Source organism: Lissotriton helveticus, chromosome 9 (genome assembly GCF_964261635.1).
Source record: "Lissotriton helveticus chromosome 9, aLisHel1.1, whole genome shotgun sequence".
Taxonomy (NCBI): domain Eukaryota; kingdom Metazoa; phylum Chordata; class Amphibia; order Caudata; family Salamandridae; genus Lissotriton; species Lissotriton helveticus.
In genome coordinates this window covers 530,908,808-530,932,385 of record NC_136070.1, presented here as the reverse complement: position 1 = coordinate 530,932,385, position 23,578 = coordinate 530,908,808, and the positions used below count along the sequence as shown (strand labels likewise).

Here is a 23,578-nt window from a genome sequence, read left to right as displayed (position 1 = left end):
AAATGAATTGCTAACATACTTTTTGGGTTTCGCCTGCCGAAGGCTGCGCTCTGCGCAGCTTTTCAGCGCAGGTGAAATCCTTTGTTGACAATAAGGACTTCGGGAACGTCCCCCGGCTCTCATTGGCTAGCTCCATAAATGGAGGCTAGCCATTGAGTGCCGGATCTGTCCATCAAGGCCGGACCAGATTCGGGGGCGTTCCTGAGACTTTTTCCCTGGGCGGAGTTACGTTTTTTCCCGTTCCCTCCCCTTTCACTGAAAGTGAATTCAGATGCGCTGTCCATTCCCGCCCCCTCCGTGTGCCTTTCCGCCCCCCCCTCGCTGTCCTGTGCACGTTTCCCGCCGTCCGTGTCCTCTCCCGCCCCCTCCCGCCCCCTCCTGCCGTCCGTGTCCTCTCCCGCCCCCTCCCGCCCCCCTCCCGCCGTCCGTGTCCTCTCCCGCCTCCATTTCCCGCCCCCCCCGCTCTCCGTGTGTACTGCGATACTGTGATTTTCGTGTCAATAACAGCCTTACTCCATTTCCCGCCCCCCCCCTCTCCGTGTGTACTGCGATACTGTGATTTTCGTGTCAATAACAGCCTTACTCCATTTCCCGCCCCCCTCCCGCTGTCCGTGTCTTTCCAGCCCGCTGGGTGAGTCTGCCGCAGCTCTCAGCAGTAGGTGCACTCGCACACCGAGCTTCCTGGCCATCTTTCCAGGCTTCTGCTCACCTTACTGGCAATGTACGTGAGAGGCTGAGAAGCATCAAAACATGGGCTGTGATCTGAAACGAACCGAAACAGAGGAGTGCCCTTCCGGCTTCGCTTTTCCTGAGCGCCTAATCGTCAGCTGCAGCATCGCCCCCAGGAAGTCGCCTCGCGATATCTCCTCTGCCAGTGCGCCCCAGCCCCATCAGAGCCTCGCCCCCCAGGAGGCACGGGGGCAGGGCACCGGCCTGCAGCTGTGGACAACTGCCGTGCACATCTGGATGGATCCCCGCTGGAGTGGAGCGCGTCTGACAGACTCCACCTCAAGCTCCTGTGCCGGGACAGGAGCAGTGGGGGGGGGGCAGTACTCCTGTCCGGTGCAGGGGGGCGACCAGTGGTCACCCTCGCGGTAGGGACATCCTGTCTGTTAAGGAAGAATGGGAGGGGTGTTACAGGCAGTGGGACGGTTGGGGAGGCCTCTCGATGTTTTACAACATCTTAATGCTCGATTGGGACTTTAGAAAAGGTATTAGGACGTACAGTCATCAAGGAGAGAGGAGATTGTGGGACGCGGTGCGACCTTTTATGGACCAAACCAAATGTAGTGCGCTCACAGCTGTGCTTAAGTGTGGGGGCACAGACAGGACTCTTGGGGAATAGTTATCTGCCATTGAATGCAAAGGCGAGGGCTCACTTGACTAGAAGTGCAAATAATGGCATGCCGCTGAGCATGCTGGGAGACCAGGCTCCGCGCAGTGGCATGCTGCATGTTTTCCTTAGTAGTAAGTATGAGGATGGTGCGTGGCTCCCACGTCACAGCTCCAGCTCTCACAGATCCGTGTAATATAGAATCCTTGGTCCAGCCAACCCCTGAACGCACGCACCGTGCTTTGCAGGGCCTGTATACACCATGCCACCTGTCGCACACGGAGCGTGTCTCTTTTCTCTCACCGGAGTGATACAGTGTGCACTTTTCAGACTGTCAGACACACACTGCTCATTCACTACTGTGACAGAACTGTAGGCACGCTCCTGTAAACACGGAAATTCACACCCGACAAACATGCAGCGCCACATCCCACTGCAGGGGCAGACAGGTGGGGTGAATGATTGGCTAGCAAATAAACCGCACTGACTCACAATGTTTATCAATCATTCCGCAGTGTCGCCTAGCTCCTCCAATAGCCTTCCACCTGTATTTGTTTTTTACTAGCCCTCCCTTCATTTCCACTCACAGCCTGGCTGCATCCCTGAAGAGCTCGCGGGGTTAGGGCAAAGAGACGGGGCCCTCCCCACTGCAATCCAACTGCTCCTTCAACTACCTGAACACGGCGTTCCTCAGTGCGGCTTCCAAGGCACCTTCGCGGCGCCTAATGGCTTCTATTAATACCCGTGTTGACTAAACAGTGCCTTCGTTACACGCACCCTAAGAGAGGAGCTCGTGCCCAATTGGCCCTAATTAGGCTGTGTTGCGCCAATTATTCACCCAATCCCAGGCCCTCCGAGGGGCAGCAGAGGGGGCTCCTGGGTGATCTGCCCTGGGCCTGGCATGCGCATCCGTGCGGGGAGCTGATGGGACAATTCACTACAAGAGACCCCCCCCCCCACTCGCCTTGCACCCAGAAAAACAAGGAAAAAAAGTCCCTCTGGTCGCCAGACACAATATCTTTGTGTTCCTAATGTCGGACATGTATTGAGAATCATTTATGGTGGCAGGAAGCCTTTGATATAGAGTGTAGAAGTGAGTTTTTAATCTCACTTATTTTAAAGCGCCGAGACGGCAAATGACGTTTTTGATTACTATGGGAGGCTAAGTGCAAAGTCCGCATAAGTGCAAAGTCTGCTGAAATTGAATAATGTTTCGATATAGTGCACTGGCCAGAAAAAAAAAGTTTGTAGAAAATGGCCAGAAAATGTGGGGTTACGGCCAGAGATGCTGAATTTCAGAAGTGGGGAGATAGGTTCGATTCTCCGCAGCTGGGCATCGTGCGATTCTGGGCAAATCACTTAAAGTCCCGATGCTTAACAACAACAACAACAAAAGAATGTGCCCTTGTGTAATGCACGTCCTTGCCCCCCCCCCCCTCCCCCCCAGAGAGGGCGGTGCGTCTGTCTCGTTCCGACCACTCTCCTTAACACCCGTGTGTTGTCCTTAGATTTTCTTTCTAGTTTGTGAAAATGAGTCACCGAGCGCTGCCCTGGGACAGACAGATGCTTCCCTGTTGCTGCTATCCCAGGCTGGACATGCCCGCCATGGCCTGTAATTAGCTCCAGGCATGTGCAAACAGCCCCCCACAACGCGCACACACACCATGCCACCCCAAAGGAGCATTCCAAAATCCAAGCAACCCGTTTTACAGCTCACTGAAGCCATGTACACAAACCTAGCGGTGCCGACTTTGGAACAGGGGAGTTAGGTTTAAATCCCGGCATCAGCACAACACCCTGTGATTATGGACAAATCTCTTAATGTCTCATTCCCTACACATGATCTGTGTATCTAGCCTGCTTCTCCTGTAAATTGCTCCAATGCCGCCGGGCCAAATTCACACTATAGGAAATTGAAATAAAGGTAAGAACGGACGTTCCCACTTTCTTTAACTTGAACCACACAGATCGTGTTTACAAAACTGGGTCAGTTTCGGGAAGATTGGGGGCACTTCCTGTGTCTTTAAAGAAGTGATGTCTATTTGAATTCGTTATTGTGTTCAATTTTGACTCATATGGTGGAGACTGAAAACCGATCCGACACCCGCCGGCCGAAGTAGGTAATTTGCCGCTCCAAGCACACGTGTCTACTCATTGGAGGTAATCGAATTAATCGCATGCTGGCTATTCCGGTTGATCAACCTATCAGCGCGTTCGTTTAAAAACATTCCTCTATTTCATAATAAAATAATTAAAAAAAATAATAATAAACAACCTGTTACAGTTTGCCACTAAATCTTCGATGACAATAAAAAAAAAACATTAAAATATCTCATCCCTTTGCTTTTTGGCATATATGTATATAGGTTGGAAACCAGATCCAGAGGACGCTAGGGTACCACAAAAAACCTCAGGAAAGGAGGCTGACACCAATAACTCTAGAACTCATAAGGGAGAGTACCTCAATTTCTCAGCAGATGTGTAAGAATACTTCGAACGGGAGCGTACCAGCACTTTCAAAAAGCAGGCAGGTACTGGTGGGGGGTGAGTACCAGCACTTCCCAATAGCAGGCAGGTACTAAGCACATGCCCTTCTTAAATTTGAAAGGGACAGTACCCGTATTCTCCAGTACTGCTGCAATGCATTTAATGGGAAAGTACCGGCACTTCCCAGAAGCCAGCAGCACTCTGGAAAATGAGTCCCACTCCCTGCACTTCTGTATCTCCACGTAACATACTGCATTGCATGCACAGGTCAGGCAGGAATGTTTTCGTCTGAGTGATGCTACCCGTTCATGCATGCCATTCTGTGACTTGTTTTCAGGTGGGAGTGTTTGTGAGGCAGTGTGCGTATTATTTTACTGAGAACTTACCTGGCGCGCATGAAATGATTGTATTTTAATTGCACTTATATAGCGCTTACTGCCCCTGTCTAGGCGTCAAAGGGAGTGCAGAGTGACTAGGGAGTGCAGAGTGACTAGGGAGTGCAGAGTGACTAGGGAGTGCAGAGTGACTAGGGAGTGCAGAGGGAGTGACTAGGGAGTGCAGAGGGAGTGACTAGGGAGTGCAGAGGGAGTGACTAGGGCGTGCAGAGGGAGTGACTAGGGAGTGCAGAGGGAGTGACTAGGGAGTGACTAGGGAGTGACTAGGGAGTGCAGAGTGCTAAGAGGTGCGGAGTTACTAGGGAAGCTAGGGAGTGCTAGGAAGTGCACAGTGCTAAGAGGGGCGGAGTTACTAGGGAAGCTAGGGAGTGCTAGGAAGTGCACAGTGCTAGGGAGTGTAGAGTAACTAGGGAGTGCTATGGAGTTCTAGAGACTGCAGAGATTAAGCTAATAACAATGCAAGTGACAATGCCATTTATTTATCTGTTTTATAAACCAACACATAAATAAAAAATTTGTCATTAACAATGCCAATAGCTCAAACTTTTCAAAAGGCGAAACCATTGCATTGTAAATGCTTGTTCTTATATTTGGCCTGTTTCCTTGCCTTCATACTTCCATTAGAAGATACTAGAACAGCAGTTATTCTGTCACTCATTCATGTATTAATAAATGCCAGCAGCCCATTCCTCATCTTGCAAAAATATCCTACCAATCCAGTGGTTTCGTGGAATGGGCCTAGACCCCTGGCTGTGACTGTAACCCAGAACGGACCTAGAACCCCTGGATGAGCCCGTAATGGTCCACTGGAGGGCAGAATCCAGGCGGCCCCATTCCCTGACACCACGAGGCTGAGGTGTGACCGGACCACTGAACAGGCCCAGAACACCTGGCTGTGTCCGTAAAGGTCCACTGGAGGGCAGAAGCAACTAAATGATAGCACTCACTGGCACTTGTCAACACCAATACTTATTATGGCAGTTTAGCCAGATGGTGGCGCTGTTTATCAAATTCAGAGATGAGCAGAACAACCGTTGTTTATTAATTCAGTATAGATTGAAAATGACCAATTAGTAATACCTCCCACACAAGCAATTCATATAGCTTTGGGGCCTTGAATAGTTTGAATTGTCACACTTATAGGAGTGTGATGATTTGCAGTTGTGAAGATAGCATCATTGGCAGCTCTGGCAGGGGCAATGGGTGATGCATGCTGCAGTAGACTCCTGACGAGGGCCCAGGCACGTATTTTTTTTTGTTACAAATTAAGCACTGGAGTAGAGCAGGAAATTGTGCGTTCATAATAACACAGTGAATGTCTCTAACATTGTTGACTGTGCTCTCTCAGCTGCTGGTGTCTGTTGGTGTGTGCTTGTGTGTTTGTACATCAGAGTATGGGTCTGATTGTGTGTATGTAAATGAGTGTGCCTTCTGATGTGTGTTTTTGTAAATATGAATGCTTTGTATGTGCAAGTGAAATTTGTGCTTTTGTGTGTCTGTTTGTGTCTTTGTGTGATAGAGATGGATGCGCATCTCTAATCGTGTGACTTTGTGTTCAGTTGTGAATGACAACACGTGTCAAGAGTGTATGTGTGACTGCGTGTCTGAAAGTTTGTGTGTTTGTTACAAGAAATCAGCAACTAAAAGCGAGTTTCAGCACTAATGACTACTGTGAAGAATCCTTATTTTCTGGCAACTCCCTTAAAAAAATCAGAAAGGTCTGAAGATACTCTATCTATCTAAATAGCGTTCTGTATATACATTTAAAACTACCCTAAGGAACCTCCATGATGTGAATCTACCAGAGCCTTTGTGAATGAACTGGGCAAAGAATCCAATAATCCTCAATTCAATACTGTGGTGCACAATAAAGAGGAGCTTGGTCACATTTACAACCTTTGCAAAACGTAACTTTTTCATCCTCTCTAAATATTCGTGAGATTCACACATGACCACAGTTTACTATTAAGGACATCCCTGCAGTAGCTGCACAAGAGTTCCTTCCTCGACAGCAGTGGCTTCTCGAAGTGCGAAGCCACCCTTTGTGGTTTTGTCATGAACTGTGATGTCTAAGAGCACCTTCTTCTATGGAACAACTACAAATGCCTCTTCCTTCTCTTTCCCAAAGGTGAAGTTTGCTAGTGGGAAGCCATATGGCCGAACAGAGGAAATATAGTCTTTTGGCACATACTCCCTTACAGTCTGAACTATGGAATGAAATTTAATTTCTTGATGGAAAGCAATCCTCAGACAAGAATGTAGCTACGGACCCCCAGGGGGGCGCACCCCACAGTTTGAAGACCTCTGCCTAGTGTCTGTTGGCACTTAAGCAAGATCTTTGTTACGTACTCAGAAGGACGAAAGACTTTGTGAACATGCTAGGATTCAGACAAGTGTCATGTATATTTGCTCATGTGAAGAGAGATTTGACAAATCTCCTAGGAGTACAGTTTCCAGGCAACTTCACTAAAGCAGTGTTTTTATCCCCAAACAGTGTGGCTATAAACGCCAACTGGTTGTCGAGCCCTTGTCTCTGCGGATTCCACTCAGATTGTGAACTTCATGGGGGTGTTTGCAGGAGAGCTATTTTGCACTTCCTGGATTATTCATTTTGCAGCATGCTTGATTTCTTTTTCCAAATGAGGTCCTGAGTGACCTTAGGATTTTTTGGTCTTTGGGCTCTGCACACTACAATTTCTAATTGGCTAAAATGCCACAAGGATGGATGTCCATTGTTAGAACTGATTCCCTTGAGCATTTTTGTACATAGTAGGGTGTCTTGCTTTGAGCCTAGCAATACCCATGTATTGTGCTCCTATTTTGTTTGTCTTAACAAATTTATTATACTCTGTTAAACGCGTGTGGGACACGTTTGTGTATCTGTGTGCATGTAACAAGAGTGTCTAACAAAATTCTCTGAACTCACCTGTATCCTCTCTTGTAGAAGTTCAGTTTTCATGGCCAGCATTTCCCTGGCATACACATCCGGGTAATGATTGTCACTGAAAGCCTTTTCTAATTCTTCTAGCAGCCCCATCCCCTGACACGCCACAGTATATTACTCACTGCCTGGCCTGCAGGAGAATGGCAGCGTGATGCTCCTCCTTTCCACCTTCTACATAATTAGGTACTACATCACTGACATGTGCAGTACGGTCCTGCATGATGAGTAGACAGTGTCAACGTGTCGTTGTGCGACACACCCACACATGGCAGGTGACACACTACCGTGTCGCTACACAGAGTTTGGAAAGCTTTGCCCTACAGTGTCTAAGCCAATTCTTAGACATTGTAAGTGCAGTAATGCCATTAAGAGTACATGGGGGAATGATCTTGTCATTGCAAACTCCACAGCACCATAACGGCATCACTGAATCAGAATCAGAAAATGCTTTATTCGATTTTAGCAGATTAATAAAATCATAAAAGCAACAGTTAGAAAAAACAAGTTCATACAAAAATACATTTAAAAACATTCCATACAAAAAGAGAAAAGAAAAGCTAAAATTACATCATGATAATTCCCTTATTGCTTTTTTCCTTCAAGATAACTAGCAGGTTATAGTTTTCCGCTTCCTCAGAATGCTCTTTAAAAGGCCAGTCATAATTCCAGTACAATATCCATTATCCAGTAACTGTAAACTGAAAACTGGGAAGTTTGGTATCAAACTTCTCAGCACATTAAACTCACACTGATGCCGGTGTGGAATTTACTGAAAAATGCACTCAGGGGGCATCTTAGAGATGCCCTCTGAAAAACTACCTAACACTAGTGTCCAGGCTGAGTGCCTGCTTGTCTGCTGCCACCACCAGACATGTTTCTGGACCCCTGGGTCAAGAGCCTGCTGCTCTCTTGGGAATGAAACAAACTCCTTCAGGATGGGCAGGGTCCACAAAGGGGGAGCTTCAAAGGCTTGCCATCTTTGTGAGCTACCCCCAGCCCTTTGCTGCTTCCATCAACTAACTCCCCCCAGGAAACATCCATTAAAACGCAGTCATTTCAATGCGTTACCTTTACAACGTGCCTGTTACAACGCAGCTGCCTTTAAATCGCATGCCATTACTAAACAGCCATTACAACCCATGTCACTACAAAGCATGCCATTACAACACATGCCACTACAACGCATGCCATTACAATGCAGACCATAACAATGAATGCCATTACAACGTGTTATAAGTAATGGGGATGGGTTTTGGGGTACATGGGAATAGTCATTTTTACCCCTACACAATCTAACACTTACCCTACTATTGCACTCGCCTGGAGTGAAATAGAATTTTTTACCCCAACACCATCCAGCACTTACCCTACTGTTGTCCTAAAAGTTTATGCATTGTAATAATATGCTTTGTAATCGTATGCGTTGTAAATGTAGTTTATAAAAATGAGTTGTGATGGCATACATTTTAAAATCATGTGTTGTAATGGATGCTGTGATGTAAAAACCTCGTTGTAAAAGCATGCGTTGTAAATGTTTGTGTTGTAACATCATACATTCGCTCCCATCAATTCTGACCCCCACTTTCGGCAGAAGAATCAGGGGGAAAGCCAAGTGAGGAAGGGAGGTGTGCCCACCTTTGCCAACCCCACTCCTCAGGTGGGGGAGGCGTGGTGAAGCACAAATCTCAGTCCCTCCCATTTTGCAGATGGGGGACCCATCAACCAGAGTGAGGCATGTGCCCCCCGCCCACTGGAGGGTGGCATAATAGGGGGTGTACCCACCCCAAGGAAGGGACCCATTGGTCCAAACCTTTACCTACCTGTAACGCCCCTAAATCCAGTATTTAGGGGCAATCCTGAACCTTGCCTCCTCAGACAAGAATCGACAAGAAGAAGGGAAGAAGAAGAAACGAAGAAACCTTGCTGAACTAAGAGGCCCCAGCCCTACAGGCCTCTCCCCACCTCGAACCTGCTCCAGTGAAATACCAGTGTGTTCTGCAGCCAGCCACCTCAAGAACCTGGAGGACATGCCCTGCCTTCCAAACCAACAACTTTTTCTCATGTGAGTTCCGGATTTTCTCACCAACAGACTCTAGCCCCAGCCATAACCGTGAGTCTGCACCCGATGCCTACAGCTCGAGTTTGAGTGCCCAACACCACACAGAGGTCTCACCGGTGATCCTGACCTGGTTTGAATGGAACATTCAAAAACTATCCATGTACTAAAAGTGAATTACTTACCTTTTGTCTAGGAGATGTCTCAGTGTGATAGCTAAGGCTATCACACTGATTAGCAAAAGTAATCTGAAATGTAATCTAAAATGTAACGTACCTGGTAATCTGGAAAGTAACCGAAAAGTAATTTTGAAACAGTGATTTATCTGTAATTCATTCAAGTACATTTGAACCTGCATTCAATTGTAAAACATTGCATAAGATTTTGTAAAGCATTTATTTAACTTACCTGCATCAAACTTGGCTTGGTTGTAAGAAATAAAATACAATAATATTTTTGATACAAACAAATTGGTCAGAGTTCAGTCTTTGAATGTGTAACATCATTTGCCGCCTGAGTGTGTACAACAAATGCTTAACACTACCCTCTGATAAAACCGTACTGCTCGCCCACACTATCAAAAATAGAGAGTAAGGTGCTATCTACTTTTATCTCTGCCTACCTTTGGGGTTTCACTGGACTCTGTGCACACTATACCTCATTTTGGTATGGTATATACAGAGCCAACTTCCTACAGCCAGCCACTGCCCCGGCCAGCGCGTAACTTTAACCCCTTCTACGCTCATAACGAGCTCAGCTCGTCATGGGGGTAACCTGCGCTACGCGGATGACGAGCTGACCTTGTCACGTAACGCGGGATTTTTAAAATCGCAGCGCGCAGCGGGAAAACCGCTAGCGCGCATGCGGTTAATGAGGTGAAAAAACTGCTTCTAGAGTAGGACAATGGCTTAGTCCTGGTGACAGGTGGGGTTGGGTGTGGTCCATATGATCCCTCTCAGCTCAGAAAGGGCAGCAGCGGGAGTTTCAGTGACTTCATTCAATGACATGAGCAGAGGTGTGGCCTGCCCATCATAGTTTAGTCTAAGGAAAGACCCAGGAAAGGGACATTTTTTGATACTAAGACACATGATAGTCAGCCTGGTTCCATCCCAGTGGGAATGTGAGCTGGTCCCAGAACAATTTGGTGTAGCTTAGGTGGAGTAGACTGCTCAATTCTCTAAACACTCCCCTGACTGGCACACCAGTTTCCTCCGATGGCAGACCTTATGTACCATCATGGATTTTCCTTAGAATAGTGAATTCTGGGACGGTTTGCAGTAAGGCAAGCAAGGTGTGCTGTATAAGTGGGAAGAGTGCCCTTTTGAAATTTCTCAATGCTGGCTAGGGAGTGTCCAGGGGTCACCTCAATGCACTGGCTACTGAATTGTAGGAAAATGGATGTTACCAGCAGCTCCTCAGAACCTGTTCTGGACATGTGGAAAACAGAAAAAAGACTGCACCTGCTTCTTGAGACTTATGAGGAGACCCAAAGGAGTGGACCCGTTCCCACATGTACACAGGACAAAAAAGCGAACAAGGGTCAGTTGGCTGACCTCCTGTGTGGATGCAGGGGCAACAAGCTCCCAGAGGCCTTTTTTTCTGAAGTGCCCATCTGACCAGTTGCAACTGGACTTAGATTGAACACTGCTGATGACCTGTGCTGAGTAGGTTTTGACTAGGCCTGGACAGAGTTTGTGAAGTTTTACTCCATGGAACTCTGCAAAGTGCCAGAAAAACTCTGCTGTGGGGTTCTGCCAGTGATGGAGTCTGTTAAGTTGTGCTGTTTGCACTGATTTTTAGTACCGGGAGTTTGTCCTATGATGTAAAATCAGCGCAAACATCACTACACGTCGCACCAGAGAGCGCTTCTGATTACTGCCGCCCAAGAAGACATTCTATTGGAGCGGCAGCTTCCTCAATGTGAATGGCAGATTGTTTTAACGCGAGCAGTCGCCACTTGTTGCGCCACCCAGGATGAGAAATCTCATCAGAAGGAGTGCTCGACAACTTACCATTGCTGAGCCACTTGAGAGAAAAAACTATGCTCCACATTACTTTGTGGACATTTTTGGAACTCGGCTGTCCGAGCAGAGTAGGTAAAACTCTGTGAACTCCGCCGGCGAGCGAAATACTTCACCCATCCCTAGTTTTGACCCCTAAGTGTTGTACCTAAGATCCTGGGACCCTTGGACGTATCCAGCTAGACTTCTCCAACTATCTCTGAAAAGTTGGGATTTTGAAACATTTTGGACTTTCAGACCTCTTGAGGGCTAGGACCAACAACCCAGTTCCATCCAATGAAGGCACAATCTCAGTTGGGAAAGATTCCAAGTTGGTCAACTAGACCCTTGCGGCAAGCCTATCTGACTTCGGTGTGACCTAGTCACGCTGGAGGATTCTAAGTTTGATTTTGATTTGATTTGATTTTTTGGGATTTATTGAGCGCTCGAATGCCCGAGGGCGTCTTGGCGCTGAAGAGATCGAATCTGTCTGCCAGAAGAAGTAGTGCCATTCTAGTTTAAGATGAAAGCAGCCAGGTTTTCAGGTTCTTGCGTTTTCAAGTTCCAAAAAAGAGACTGTGCCTAAACGAAGAAATCCTGAACTAGCAAAGATTTGAAAATTATCCTGCAGCAAGAGGACTTCTGTGGGTGCAAAATATTATATTTTCCCTACCAGAGCTTTTCCTATCAAAATTAATGACTTTAGTGGAACCTCGTCCAACAGCTCTCTGGCTTTGAGAAGATTTATTTTCAAACAGTCAGCAACCTTGCCCCATTGGAGGATTTTGACATACATTATTTATTATATATTACATGATTTCAGAGAATAAATCAGGAGGTAAAATCTTTCACCGGGCCGAGCCTGCTTAGTGTATCTGGCCGGTGCTCCATTGTGGTCCGCCTGGCATCTTTGCCTAGATCCTGGTCACACGCTAACACTACTTTCTATTGAAGTTTTTTTTTCTTGGCACCTTTTCACTGAACTATTTTTCAATTCATGTCTCTGTTTCCCCTGATTGGATATTTCTTGTTTTGATATCATTTTGAGTATTGCATTATTCTCTGGTTTTATAAATCAAAGTTTGGTATGTATTTTGTTGTATTTTTAACTTTTTATCTGTTTTCTTACTTCTAAGTGCTTTACACGCATTTCTATCAGTTAAGCTTTTCACTTAAGCTTGCCATAACTACCAGGGGTTGAGCTCTGATTCAATTATTAAATCCTTTGCCTGGACATAACAGGTAAGAGACTTTTATTACTTGTGGTAGACTACCATCCACCTTAATTAACAGCTCACTTTCTACAATACAGTACACACTTCAGTCCATCTCTATTAGACTTCTGCAGCAAGACAAATATGTTTTCTGTTCATGAAACTGGCAACCAACTTTTGATTCAGGCTTCATTATGCACTAACTTGTCATTACATGTTGAATGAGGCCATTATTCGCATGAATCTAACTACTGCATATTTTTTAAAATACCTATCTAATATATTGAATGATAACTGTTGCTTCTTCCTCTATTTTCATTCACTTAATCGTCTAGCAAGTGCTGTGTCTGTAGGCAGGTTCAATACCAGTTATACCATGTTTGTAGTTTGATAATTTTGCATCCCATTTCTAGTACTTTTTATTTTTTACTTCATTTTTTGTAGGTTCTTTAGCCTTTCCTTTGTTCATGTACACTTAGAATGAATTTCTCCCCTCTTATCCTCTTTGCCCTCACCTGTATTATTCTGCTTTTGTATCATTTTTACCTTTTTTCCTTTCGGAGGAACCCCTTTGACCATGTTTTCCTTTCGCCTAACACTTGTTCCTTTTTTCTTTTCACCCTGTTTCACTTTGCCACATTAATATGTTTTTATTATTTTGGTATTATTTCTCTATTTCTTTTTTTTTCTTCTTATTGAGAGAATCCCATTCTCCCTTTTCCTCCTCTTCTTTTCCGAATTAAGCTATCCTTATCCTTTCCTGACTTATTTTTCCCTTTTTACAAATGTTTATTGCGTTGCCTTATTGACTCCTTAGTTTTTGTTTTGGGAAGTCAATTTTTGTAGAACGTGCTAAATGCGGAGGAGAATCCACTGTGGAATTTCCTATGCTTTATATTTTCAGTTTATTGTTGCCATATCTCTAAGAATAAATTCCGCCAATCTTGACAAAAAAGATCAGTAGCATACCGTCTTAAAATGTAGATATGTCAAGATTGGACATAAAAAAAGAGGGAAACTAGAGCCAAAAAGTGTAAATAAACTGTTTCCTTTTAAATATATTTGTGCAACTATGGAGCGTTTCATTGAGACAACCACACATCGTGCAAGACCAACTGAGGTCCGGGGTGAGGAGGGCAGAGCTAATCCTGATCCACATAAGATGAATGTACATATAATACATCTAAATAGAAATGATTCATATGCTCAGTGGTGAAGTTCTGTTAATGTGTGCCATGGTGTTATTACAGACATGTGTCTTATTTCTTTACAGAAAAGGTGCAATTGGAGATAGATCACGTGATTGGCAGACAACACATGCCCTCAGTCGAGCACAGGAAGCAGATGCCATACACACAGGCTTTTATCCATGAGGTTCAGAGAATGGCCGACGTAATTCCACTGTCCCTCACACATTCACTGACGAAAGACACTGAATTTGGAGGGTACACGTTCAAGAAGGTAAGCCTTTGGACTTATGGAGTTGTGCAAATGATATTGCTGTCAATGATACTCTGTCTATCCAACACTTTTTCATAAATCCCAATTTTTATAATGTTTGTAATTTAAAGCCAAGACAAAAAATAGGCAGGTAGTACCTACGGAAAACGAAGATTTTGCAAGTCTTCAAAAAAGAACATCATGTTATATTTAAAATATTTCAGGCTTTCTGTATCTACCTTCAGATGTTTGCCTTAAATACATGCTGGGGGGTAATTAGAGAAGGGACCCCAAATTAAGTTGACCTCAGATTTTCCACTAATAATTTCCAGGCATGGGGCAATATAGGGGAACCTATCTGAGCTTTTCTACTAACAAGAACCTTGTGATAACCATTACTGATTTTACTGTTGGGCGTGTTTTAATGCATGCATGCTGTAAATTATATAGAAAATGCTCGTTTTTATTTAATAATATTTAGGAAAATGTTCATAGAATGTACTTCTTGCAAAATTACAAGGCACTTTTCAAAATGAATATATAACATGCAGTGCTTCTGACAGATTTCCATTCATTCTCACATATGGCAAAATATATTTATAGTAGAGTAGGTTTAAAACAGTTCCAAATCAGTCACTCAAGGCTGAATGTACTATTCCCATTCACAAACATGGGAAGTAGAATTTGCCTACAGACTGGTTTGCAAGTGGGAATGCAATGTGACCGATGTACTAGTTGGTTGCATCACTAATTGTACATTCAAAATACCTGCTTAATAAATACTAATTTGGCAGTTTGCAATCTGAGACCTCCTGTGACTACCTGCAAATGCAGAGGTTTATGTCTGCAACGGACAGCGTATCTCTGTCCCTACATTTACATTCCTGAATAGGAAGCATTTTCTTTAAAGCACTATGTGTATATTAAGGGGAATAGTGCTGCTAAAAACATTTTTTAAAATACTTTTCCAGTTTGGGACGACATTCCATTACCCCCAGGTCCCTTATGTTCTCGTCCTATTCATTGACAATGTGGAGATAACTATCTCCCCGACAGAAAAAAATACCAGAGGAATTCTGGGACCCTAATACTGCCGCTCCCACCGTGAGTAAATAAGCAGTGCTTACCCAGCATCCCGCCTGTTTTTTTTTTCTGTCTCTCGACAGAATGGACTTGCATGTGCTGGTGCTGCTCCTGCTGGACAGGGGGTGCGGTTCTTCTCTCCTCCCCCCACCAGGCTGCCTGGCTCTACAGGTGGGGGGGGGGTTTCCTGGTCTGCCCCCTGGCCTGCCGGGCTTGCTGGGAGGCAGGCCTGTTTGTGGCCTGCTCTGCCCCTTGCTGCTCGGCCCTTTGCGGCTGGTGCAAGGCCTCCGGGTTGCTTCCAGGTCACGTGCGTGTCTTCCTTTGGCCTGGCTGGGTGGGAGAAGCGCTGTGCTTGCTGGTTTTCTGGCGTTCCCGGCTCTGATGGGACCCCCGCTTGGATCCTTTGGGCAGGCTGTTGGGAGGGGGCCGTGTTCTTGGTGGTGTCTCAGCCCCCGCTCCGGGTGAGTACTGCGAAGCGGTCTTTTTTCTCCTTCCTACACTCCATGTTATGTGGATTTCGTGCCCGCCTTCCTGTCCCTTCCTTTGTTTGGTTGCGGAGGCGTGGCGCTGGGAGGTGGTAGGAGGAATGGTGCCATGTGTTGCATTTGAGTGACTCCAACTGGCTGTTTGACACGTAGTGTGTGCTCCGCGCTGTGTTGCGCCCTTGGAGCTTGGTGGGCTTGGTTCTGGACTCAGCATCCCCGCTTGACTTACTGCATTGTTCTGCCATTCCTGCTTTCCTGCACCTGCTCTAGTCTGATCTCATTAACTGTACTATGTTCATCTGTGGCGCAATTGGTGCTCGTGTGTGAGTTGTGCACATATTTGTACAGAACAAGGTCCTTGTGTAGCAGTCCGACACATGGTTCCTGTGCAGCGTGCTCTGCTTTACCTGTTGTGGAGCGTCAGGCGAGGTTCAGGTGGTTGCCTGACATTGCCGGGTGCTTTAGGCTTACATTGCCCTGGTTTTGGTTCCTGGGCTGGTGTCTTTGCCCAGTTGGTCCTCTGCGCCTCTGGTCGTGTCCTTCGAGATTGCCTGGCTCTGGCCTTTTAGTCTTCCGGGGCTGTTCCTCCGCCTTTTGCTGTGGCCTGGGTGCCGGGGGTGTTGCGCCCTGCTGGGTGCTGCCTTGGGGCTGGCCTCCACTGCTCCTTTTGTCTCCTCAGGCTCTGCAGCCGGTGGTTGCTGGTTGAATGACCTTTGTTGCTGCCCTCTTGGATGTCCTGGTTTCCTGCTGCCGGCTGCTGGTGGGGTTGCGCTGCTGCTGCGTGTTCCTTCTCCGCCACCCACAGTGCCACCCTGACTGCTCCTGCTCTCTTCTCGTCTCTGCAGCTTGGTGTGGGTTGCTTCCTGGATCTGGGGCTGCCAGGTGCTGTCGGCCTTTGAGATGGGTGTGGGTTGCCTGTGCTTGGCATGGGGCCTGTCGCCCTTCCGCCCCCTTGTCAGGTGCCATCCGTGTTTTGGTCTTCTTGGCTGTTGTTCAGCTGTGCTCCCCGTTGGCCTGTGGCCTCGCCGCCCTGTGGGTTCCTGCTCTCTGTGCGTTTGCTGGGGCTTCTCTCTTCTGGCGCTCTTTATCATACTTTGCTGTAGTTTGCATGTTTCTGGTCTGGTACCCTGCTCCTGGGTCCCTCGGCTTTTGCCCTCCTGTTATCGCTCAGTGTTAGTGCTCTGGTGATCCCGGGCCTGATCTTCGGGTGCGGCAGCCCTGTTGTCTTGGTCCGGTGTTTATCCCGCTGTCGGTCCCGGTCAGTCTGTGGCTTTGTGCCCCCTGGACGTGCCTTGGCATGGTCGGTCTCCTCTTTGGGGGGGGGGCTAGATTTCCTTTCTTGTCCCCTTCTGCTGCGCTGGCTTCTGTGTGCTCCTGTTCTTGGGAACCCTATGGGGGCCTGCGGGTGCCGGCGTTAGTGCCCGGACCCCCTGCGTGTGCGGTGCTCTTTTCTTCCATCCTGGCTTTGGCTACGTGTGGCCTGGGGTGTTTGTCCTCTGCCGTTGGTCTGTTTTGTGCGATCTGGCTGGCTGCCGCCATGTCTGGATGCTTGTCTCTTGCGGTTGCGCGGTTTCTAGCTTCCGTGGGGTCCTTGGCTTAGCCCTTGTGTTCCCCTTCTGTTGCGCTCTTCTTACTTCTCAGGGGTTGCCCTGGGTCGTCTTTGTGGTGGTCTGGGCTCTCCGCTGGTCGCATGCTTGCGTTTGTTGGCTGGGTTTGCTTCGTTGCCCTCTGCCTTCTCTTTGGGTCAGGCTTCGCCTGTCTCCTGGTTCCACCGGTGGTGCTGCTCGGTGTGTGGTTGCTCCTGCTGCGGCCCCTTTCTGCTGGGTGCTTCTGCCTGGTGCTTTTGCCTTCCTGTTTCGCGGCTGGTGCTGGTGTTTGGTCCCTGTGTGTTTCAGGGCCCGTTTCCTCTGTGTGATCTTCCTTTCGGTGGTCTGTGGTGCACCTTGAGTCTGCTTCTGGCTTTCCATTGGGGGCCTTGGTGCCCCGAGCCCCCTTGCAGCCTGGCTGTTGGCTGTGGTTTGGTCTTTTCTTTCCCTAGGGTGCCTGCCCCCTGTGTGTGTGCTCCTCCTGCCCTTGCGTTTTGGCTGGTGGTGCACCTAGGGCTGTTGGGGGGTTGGGCGTTGTTTCTTGCTCCGGTTCCCCTCCTCCCGGTGGTGCTTTCCGTGTGGCGGTTTGCCTGTGTTTGCTCCCTTTCCGGGCATCCATGGGGGTCCAGGATCCCTGTCCCTGCTGTTTGGGCCAGGCTGTTTTTGCTGGTGCTTGCCTTGGACCTTGTTTCCTGCTCCTCTGTTGTTCTCCCTGTTGGGGGTCCGCCTGGGGTTCTGGTGAGGTTGCTTGGATTTCTACTTGTTTCCCCTTCCGTCCTTTCCTCCCTGGGAGCCTTCTTTTGGCCCTGCATCCTTGCCCTGGGCGTCTCGGGGTGTCCTGGCCTGACACATTAGTGTTTCGGTTGTGCCCTTGTATACGCTCCCGGGCCTCGTCCTGCCCGCTGTTCTTCATGGGTTTGGTTTGTTGGGCTGATGTTGGGCTCCGGTTTCTTCCATTTCCCCTCCTCTCCTCCTTGGTTTGGCCCTTTGTGTAGCTGGTGGTGTTTCCACTCTGTTTGCCCCTTTGTTGCGTCTGGTTTCGTTCGGGCTTTGTAGGGCCCTGGTGTTCTGTGGTCCCTTCTGGCTTCTGCTTGCTCTGCCTAGTGCATTGCCTTCGCCACGTTCTCCGGCTCGCGTTGTTGGTGCTGGGATCATGTCCTTCACTTTCCTTCAGGGTTGTCGCATCCGGAGTTGCCTCCTGTTCCTCCTGGTCTGCCAGCTGGTGGCTGGTTGGGCTTTGCCTCCGGCTGTGCCTCCTGGGTTTTGGCTGGCTGTGCTGTGGCTACCATGCTGCCTCTGGGGTGTGTTTCCTGGATTCCCCGGTCCCTTTCCTGGTGGTTGGTGTCCTGGTTCGCTCCTGTCTTTCCTGCGGGCTACCCCGGGTTCTGCACCCGGTGTGGGGTGCCTTTCGGCTTGCCCCCTCCTACCCTGTTGGGGTGGGGTTGGATGGTGTTGTCTTGCCCACTCTGGGGATGTGTTCTCCTGGTGGTTGGTTGTTCGGAGTCTAGTGCTGCTTGTGCCTCTGGCTTCTCTGCTTCCTCCGGGTTCCACTTTGCTGTTGCCTCTGCTGCCTCCCTGCCCTTTGCTTCGGCTTGCACATTCCTTCCAGGGGTTAGTTGGGCCTGGGGGTCCTCCTGCGTCGACGGGTTGCTTATCTCCGGTCCTGGCTTCCTGGTTTGTTCTTGTCTGCCCACTGTAGTTCGGCGGGTTCGTACATGGTTGGTTCCTGTTTGGGTTCTGCGGGGGCTTCCTGGTTGCTTTGGGCTTGCGCCCTGCCTGGTTTATTTTCCCTCCCTTTGGGGTTCGGGGTTCTGGGGTTGTGGGAGTGGCCCTGTCCCCGCCCTGGCTGTGCCTGTTAGGTTCCCTTTGTTGGTATTGCGGTTTTTGCTGGCCTCTTTGTTGTTTGGTCAGCTGTCTGCTGTTGTTTTGGGGGTTGGCCTCCTCTGCCCCTGCCTCTCTGGGGTTTTGTATCTTTAAGAAAAGCAGTGGTTCCTGTGGAATATATACTTAATAATGATTGGAAAGGCAAAGCGAAATTTGCATGTATCCAGGGTTACAGGTGATGTCAAAGAGAAAGAAACACGCATACACTGACTTCGTTTTCTGGCATCTTTCCTAGACAATAGAACCTTCACAGAGGAACTAGGAGGGATAAAATCCAAACCCTTTAACTCACCCTGCGGATCCCTGTGGGGTTCCGCAGGGATCATCATTAAGCCCTACGCTTTTTAACTTATATGTAGCACCACTAGCCGGAATCATCAGGGCTTCGGGATTCCTGCCAGTGTCATACGCGGATGACACGCAAATTGTTGTGTCAATTAAAAATGACAGCTCAAATACCGCAGACAAATTTAAAAACTGCATGACAGGTCAGCCAGTGGATGGAGCAGAACTGCTTAAAACTGAATGGGGACAAGAGTGAGGTCATGTTACTAGGAACGAATGCAGGAATATGGTCACCAGATTGGTGGTTGGCGGATCTGGGCAACTGTCCGTCACCCGAAACTAAAGTCAAAAACTTAGGCATCATGCTAGATAACAGGCCCACCTTTGATGCCAAAACCAGCAAATTAGTAAAGAAGAAAAGGTGCCAGGGCTCGAGTTGAACAGACCAGGGCTAGTTTATTTAGCTGGTGTGTGCCTTCTTTACATTATTTCGAGAAGGAATGCATTTGTCATTGTTCATACATTTCAAAACAGATTTACTTCTTCATGCAATCTACAGAGGGAGAAAACATCCCTTTTACTGGGGATACAAATGAAAACATTTCATACATTTGATAGCTATTTGGCTGTTTAAAAGAGGCACACGATAGCATAGGGCAATGTAATCATAAAACTAACATACCCAAACGAATTTTGGTGCATATGATTCAATGCCTGTTTTATGAAAAAAAGGAAAGTTTAATTGTTTATGAATTTTCTTCATTTATTTTTGCTTGCACATATTGCCTTCAAATGTATGAAATGTTTTCATTTGTATCCCCAGTAAAAGGGATGTTTTCACCCTCTGTAGATTGCATGAAGAAGTAAATCTGTTTTGAAATGTATGAACAATGACAAATGCATACCTTCTCGAAATAATGTAAAGAAGGCACACACCAGCTAAATAAACTAGCCCTGGTCTGTTCAACTCGAGCCCTGGCACCTTTTCTTCTTTACTAACGTATCTTGTCCAGCCAGGACCCGCAGGACAAAACCCCTCCACTTATAGACAAAACCAGCAAATTAGTATCCACTATGTGGTTCATCCTAAAAATGATTAGGAAACTAGTGCCATATATTCCTCTGGATTCCCGTACAACTGTAGTGACCACCCTAGCTTTGTCAAGAGTCGATTACGGGAACGCATTATACGCGGGGATGCAGGCACAACATTTGAACAAACTACAACGCCTGCAGAACACGGCAGCACGACTAATCCTAGACATCCCTAGAACAGAACACATATCACACCATCTAGATACTTTACATTGGCTCCCACTGGCAAAACGAATAAGATTTAAATCACTATGTTTAACATATAAGGCTCTCCAGGGTACGGGACCCCTGTTCCTCAGAACCCACCTAAAATCATACACCCCTACAAGAGAATTACGATCTAGCCAGGCAAAACTTGTACAAGTTCCTAGGTTCAAACAGGCAAGATGGGGGGGGGGGGCAGAAGTTTTATACTGCATGCAGCCAAAGACTGGAATCATCTTCCCCTTGCTATCAAGAACTGTACCTCCCTGATGTCATTTAGGAAATCAGTAAAGACATGGCTCTTCAATCCTTGCTAAAATCCAGCTCTCGTGACACCAGGACACTATCTCCTTCTACAGCGCCAAGACGCCTAAGGGCATACGCGCGCTTTATAAAACTACAAATCAAATCAAATCAAATCAAATCAAAATAGTTGTATTCAAAAGTAAAGTAGAAATGAATATTCAAAATTTATAAACATAGGAAAAAAGTATTTCGGTTGTGTACGGTGTCCCAAGTGAAATATGAACCTAAATATCATAAGTGACGTGTGACAATATTTACAAGATTTCTAAGGCTTTTTATTTCAGAAAGCGACCAAGATTAAATTTTTACAAATACATAGTCCCTATACAATGATAGAGTACAATTTCAATGGTTTGCTTTTCCTTTTTCTGTCGACGGCGTTTTAACACTATTTTGGGTGTAGAGTCTCTTTAGGACCTACAATGTTAGGGACATCTGGATGTAGAATTGCTGAGGTATAGGATTACCTTGTTGTGGGTCCCTCTTTCTGTGCTCCCTTGGGTCGCTGCGTTTGGTGTGGTTTCCTGGGTGCGCTTGGGAGTTCGGAAGGCTTTGGTATTCTCCACATTGTCAATGAATAGGATGAGGACATAAGGGACCTGGGGGTAATGCTCTATTACTCACTGGTAATCTTTATTACTCCGGGTCCCGTTGTCCTCGTCCCATTCATACATCCCTCCCTCCCTCCCGGGCAGCCGGCCTTCATGTGTGGGTTTGGTTGTACAGGCGGGGTGCTGGGTAAGTGCTGCTTATGTACTCCTGGTGGGAGGGGCAGTATTAGGGTCCCAGCATTTCTCTGGTCTTTTTTTCTGTTGGGGAGATGGTTATCTCCACAATTGTTGTAAAAAAACATTGATGCATTACTTTCCGCATCATAGAAATTAAGGTGGCCACCTTATCACTTCCACTTCTATGTATGATATGGACAGGGTCACAACACTTCTTTATTGGGTCAGAAACACTCTTCTGTCTCATAAAATGGATTTTGTAAATGGTTAAACAGTCTTTCGTGGTTGCAAAGCAAGTGGGTTTTTTTATTGCAGATTTTGCGATCACAAAATGCTTTGGGCATCAGGCCCTTAAAACGTTAACTAATGACTGCCAAAGAGAAACTGCACAAATTGGCATTGATATGATCTAAAAAGTCCTAAAGGTAAAGGTGGTAGTTTACTACCAGACAAGAACTGGCCACACTCCAGAAAGATGGACAGAACGTTCGAATTCATCTCTTTCACTGGTAATTACTGGGCGTCACATTAAGCTCCGTCTTTTTGTTTAAAAGGCGCTGTCAGCCTGAACTGCAGGGCCATGTCCTCTGACGTGAAACACAAGCGATCCCATACCCCATGCAAATCCTAATCATTGAGAAGTAGCCTGAAAATATCAGTGCCAATTAGGTGAATCACTTAGGAAAGCATGCCACATTGAGAAAAAGAAGGATAAGTGGAATGACCTTATGCAAAACAATGACTGAATACTCTATGCCACATTCTATTCCATCATTTGTTTACTTACTGTTATATTCTGCGCAGGCAGTAAAAATAAACAGATCACTGAAAGTCAAGCACTTAAAATAAAGTCTGACCCAACTGTTACGGTGACAGCCCCTCTGACCAGGTTCATAATAGGACACAGATATGTTTTGGGCTTGTTGGGCATCATCTGCAGGGTGTAACAATAGGTTACAGGGCACGCATCTGGGCACACAACAAAAAGTAAAATGGAAACTAGAATTGATCTGATCCATTGGTAATATCTGTCAGTCACATTCCATCCAATATTTTTTGCTTTTATTTTGCTCACTCTAGCACTTCAAACAAGCATTAGAAATGCAATCGGACTCGGATTTATTTGAGTTTGAGCTAATGGCATTGTAAATGCCAATGTATTGTTGCTATGTGTTATGGAGTGTGTTCATGTGGTGTGTACTGCCAGTGATCTCCTTGTGAGTGTGAGAATATTGCACCGTTACTGCCTGTGTTGTCCTTCTTGTGAGTGTGAGAAGCTTGCACCTCTGCTGCCTGTGGTCTCCTTGTGAGTGTAAGAAGCTTGCACTGCTGCTGCCTGTGATGTCGTTCTTGTGAGTGTGAGAAGCTTGCACAGCTGCTGCCTGTGAGTATGAGAAGATTGCATTGTGCATCTCTGTGCTGTGCCTGTTCTTTATAAGGGACTCTTGCTCTGTTGCTGCTGCTGCCTTGGCACAGTACCTGCTGTGAGTGTGTGAGGGAAGCTTGCACCGCTGCTGCTTGTGATGTCCTTCTTGTGAGTGGGAGAAGCTTGCACCTCAGCTGCCTGTGGTATCCTTGTGAGTGTAACAAGCTTGCACAGCTGCTGCCTGTGATGTCCTTCGTGTGAGTGTGAGAAGCTTGCACCGCTGCTGCCTGTGAGTATGAGAAGATTGCATTGTGCATCTCTGTGCTGTGCCTGTTCTTTGTAAGGGACTCTTGCTCTGTTGCTGCTGCTGCCTTGGCACAGTACCTGCTGTGAGTGTGTAAGGGAAGCTTGCACCACTGCTGCTTGTGATGTCGTTCTTGCGAGTGTGAGAAGCTTGCACCTCTGCTGCCTGTCGTCTCCTTGTGAGTGTAAGTAGCTTGCACTGCTGCTGCCTGTGATGTCGTTCTTGTGAGCGTGAGAAGCTTGCACCCCTGCTGCTTGTGATGTCCTTCTTGTGAGTGGGAGAAGCTTGCACCTCAGCTGCCTGTGGTCTCCTTGTGAGTGTGAGAAGCTTGCACCGCTGCTGTTTGTGATGTCCTTCTTGTGAGTGGGAGAAGCTTGCAACTC

The 23,578-nt window shown here is 47.1% G+C and overlaps 1 protein-coding gene across 2 annotated transcripts in view; it reads left to right on the top strand.

The window, feature by feature from the left end:
* LOC144781505 (cytochrome P450 2F2-like) overlaps positions 1–23,578 on the top strand; it is a 678,085-nt gene that overhangs the window by 626,407 nt on the left and 28,100 nt on the right. For both annotated transcript variants that reach the window (XM_078660390.1, XM_078660391.1), the window contains one exon: positions 13,703–13,890. In XM_078660390.1, the coding sequence (XP_078516516.1) occupies positions 13,703–13,890 (188 nt within the window). The remainder of the gene's footprint in view (positions 1–13,702; positions 13,891–23,578) is intronic.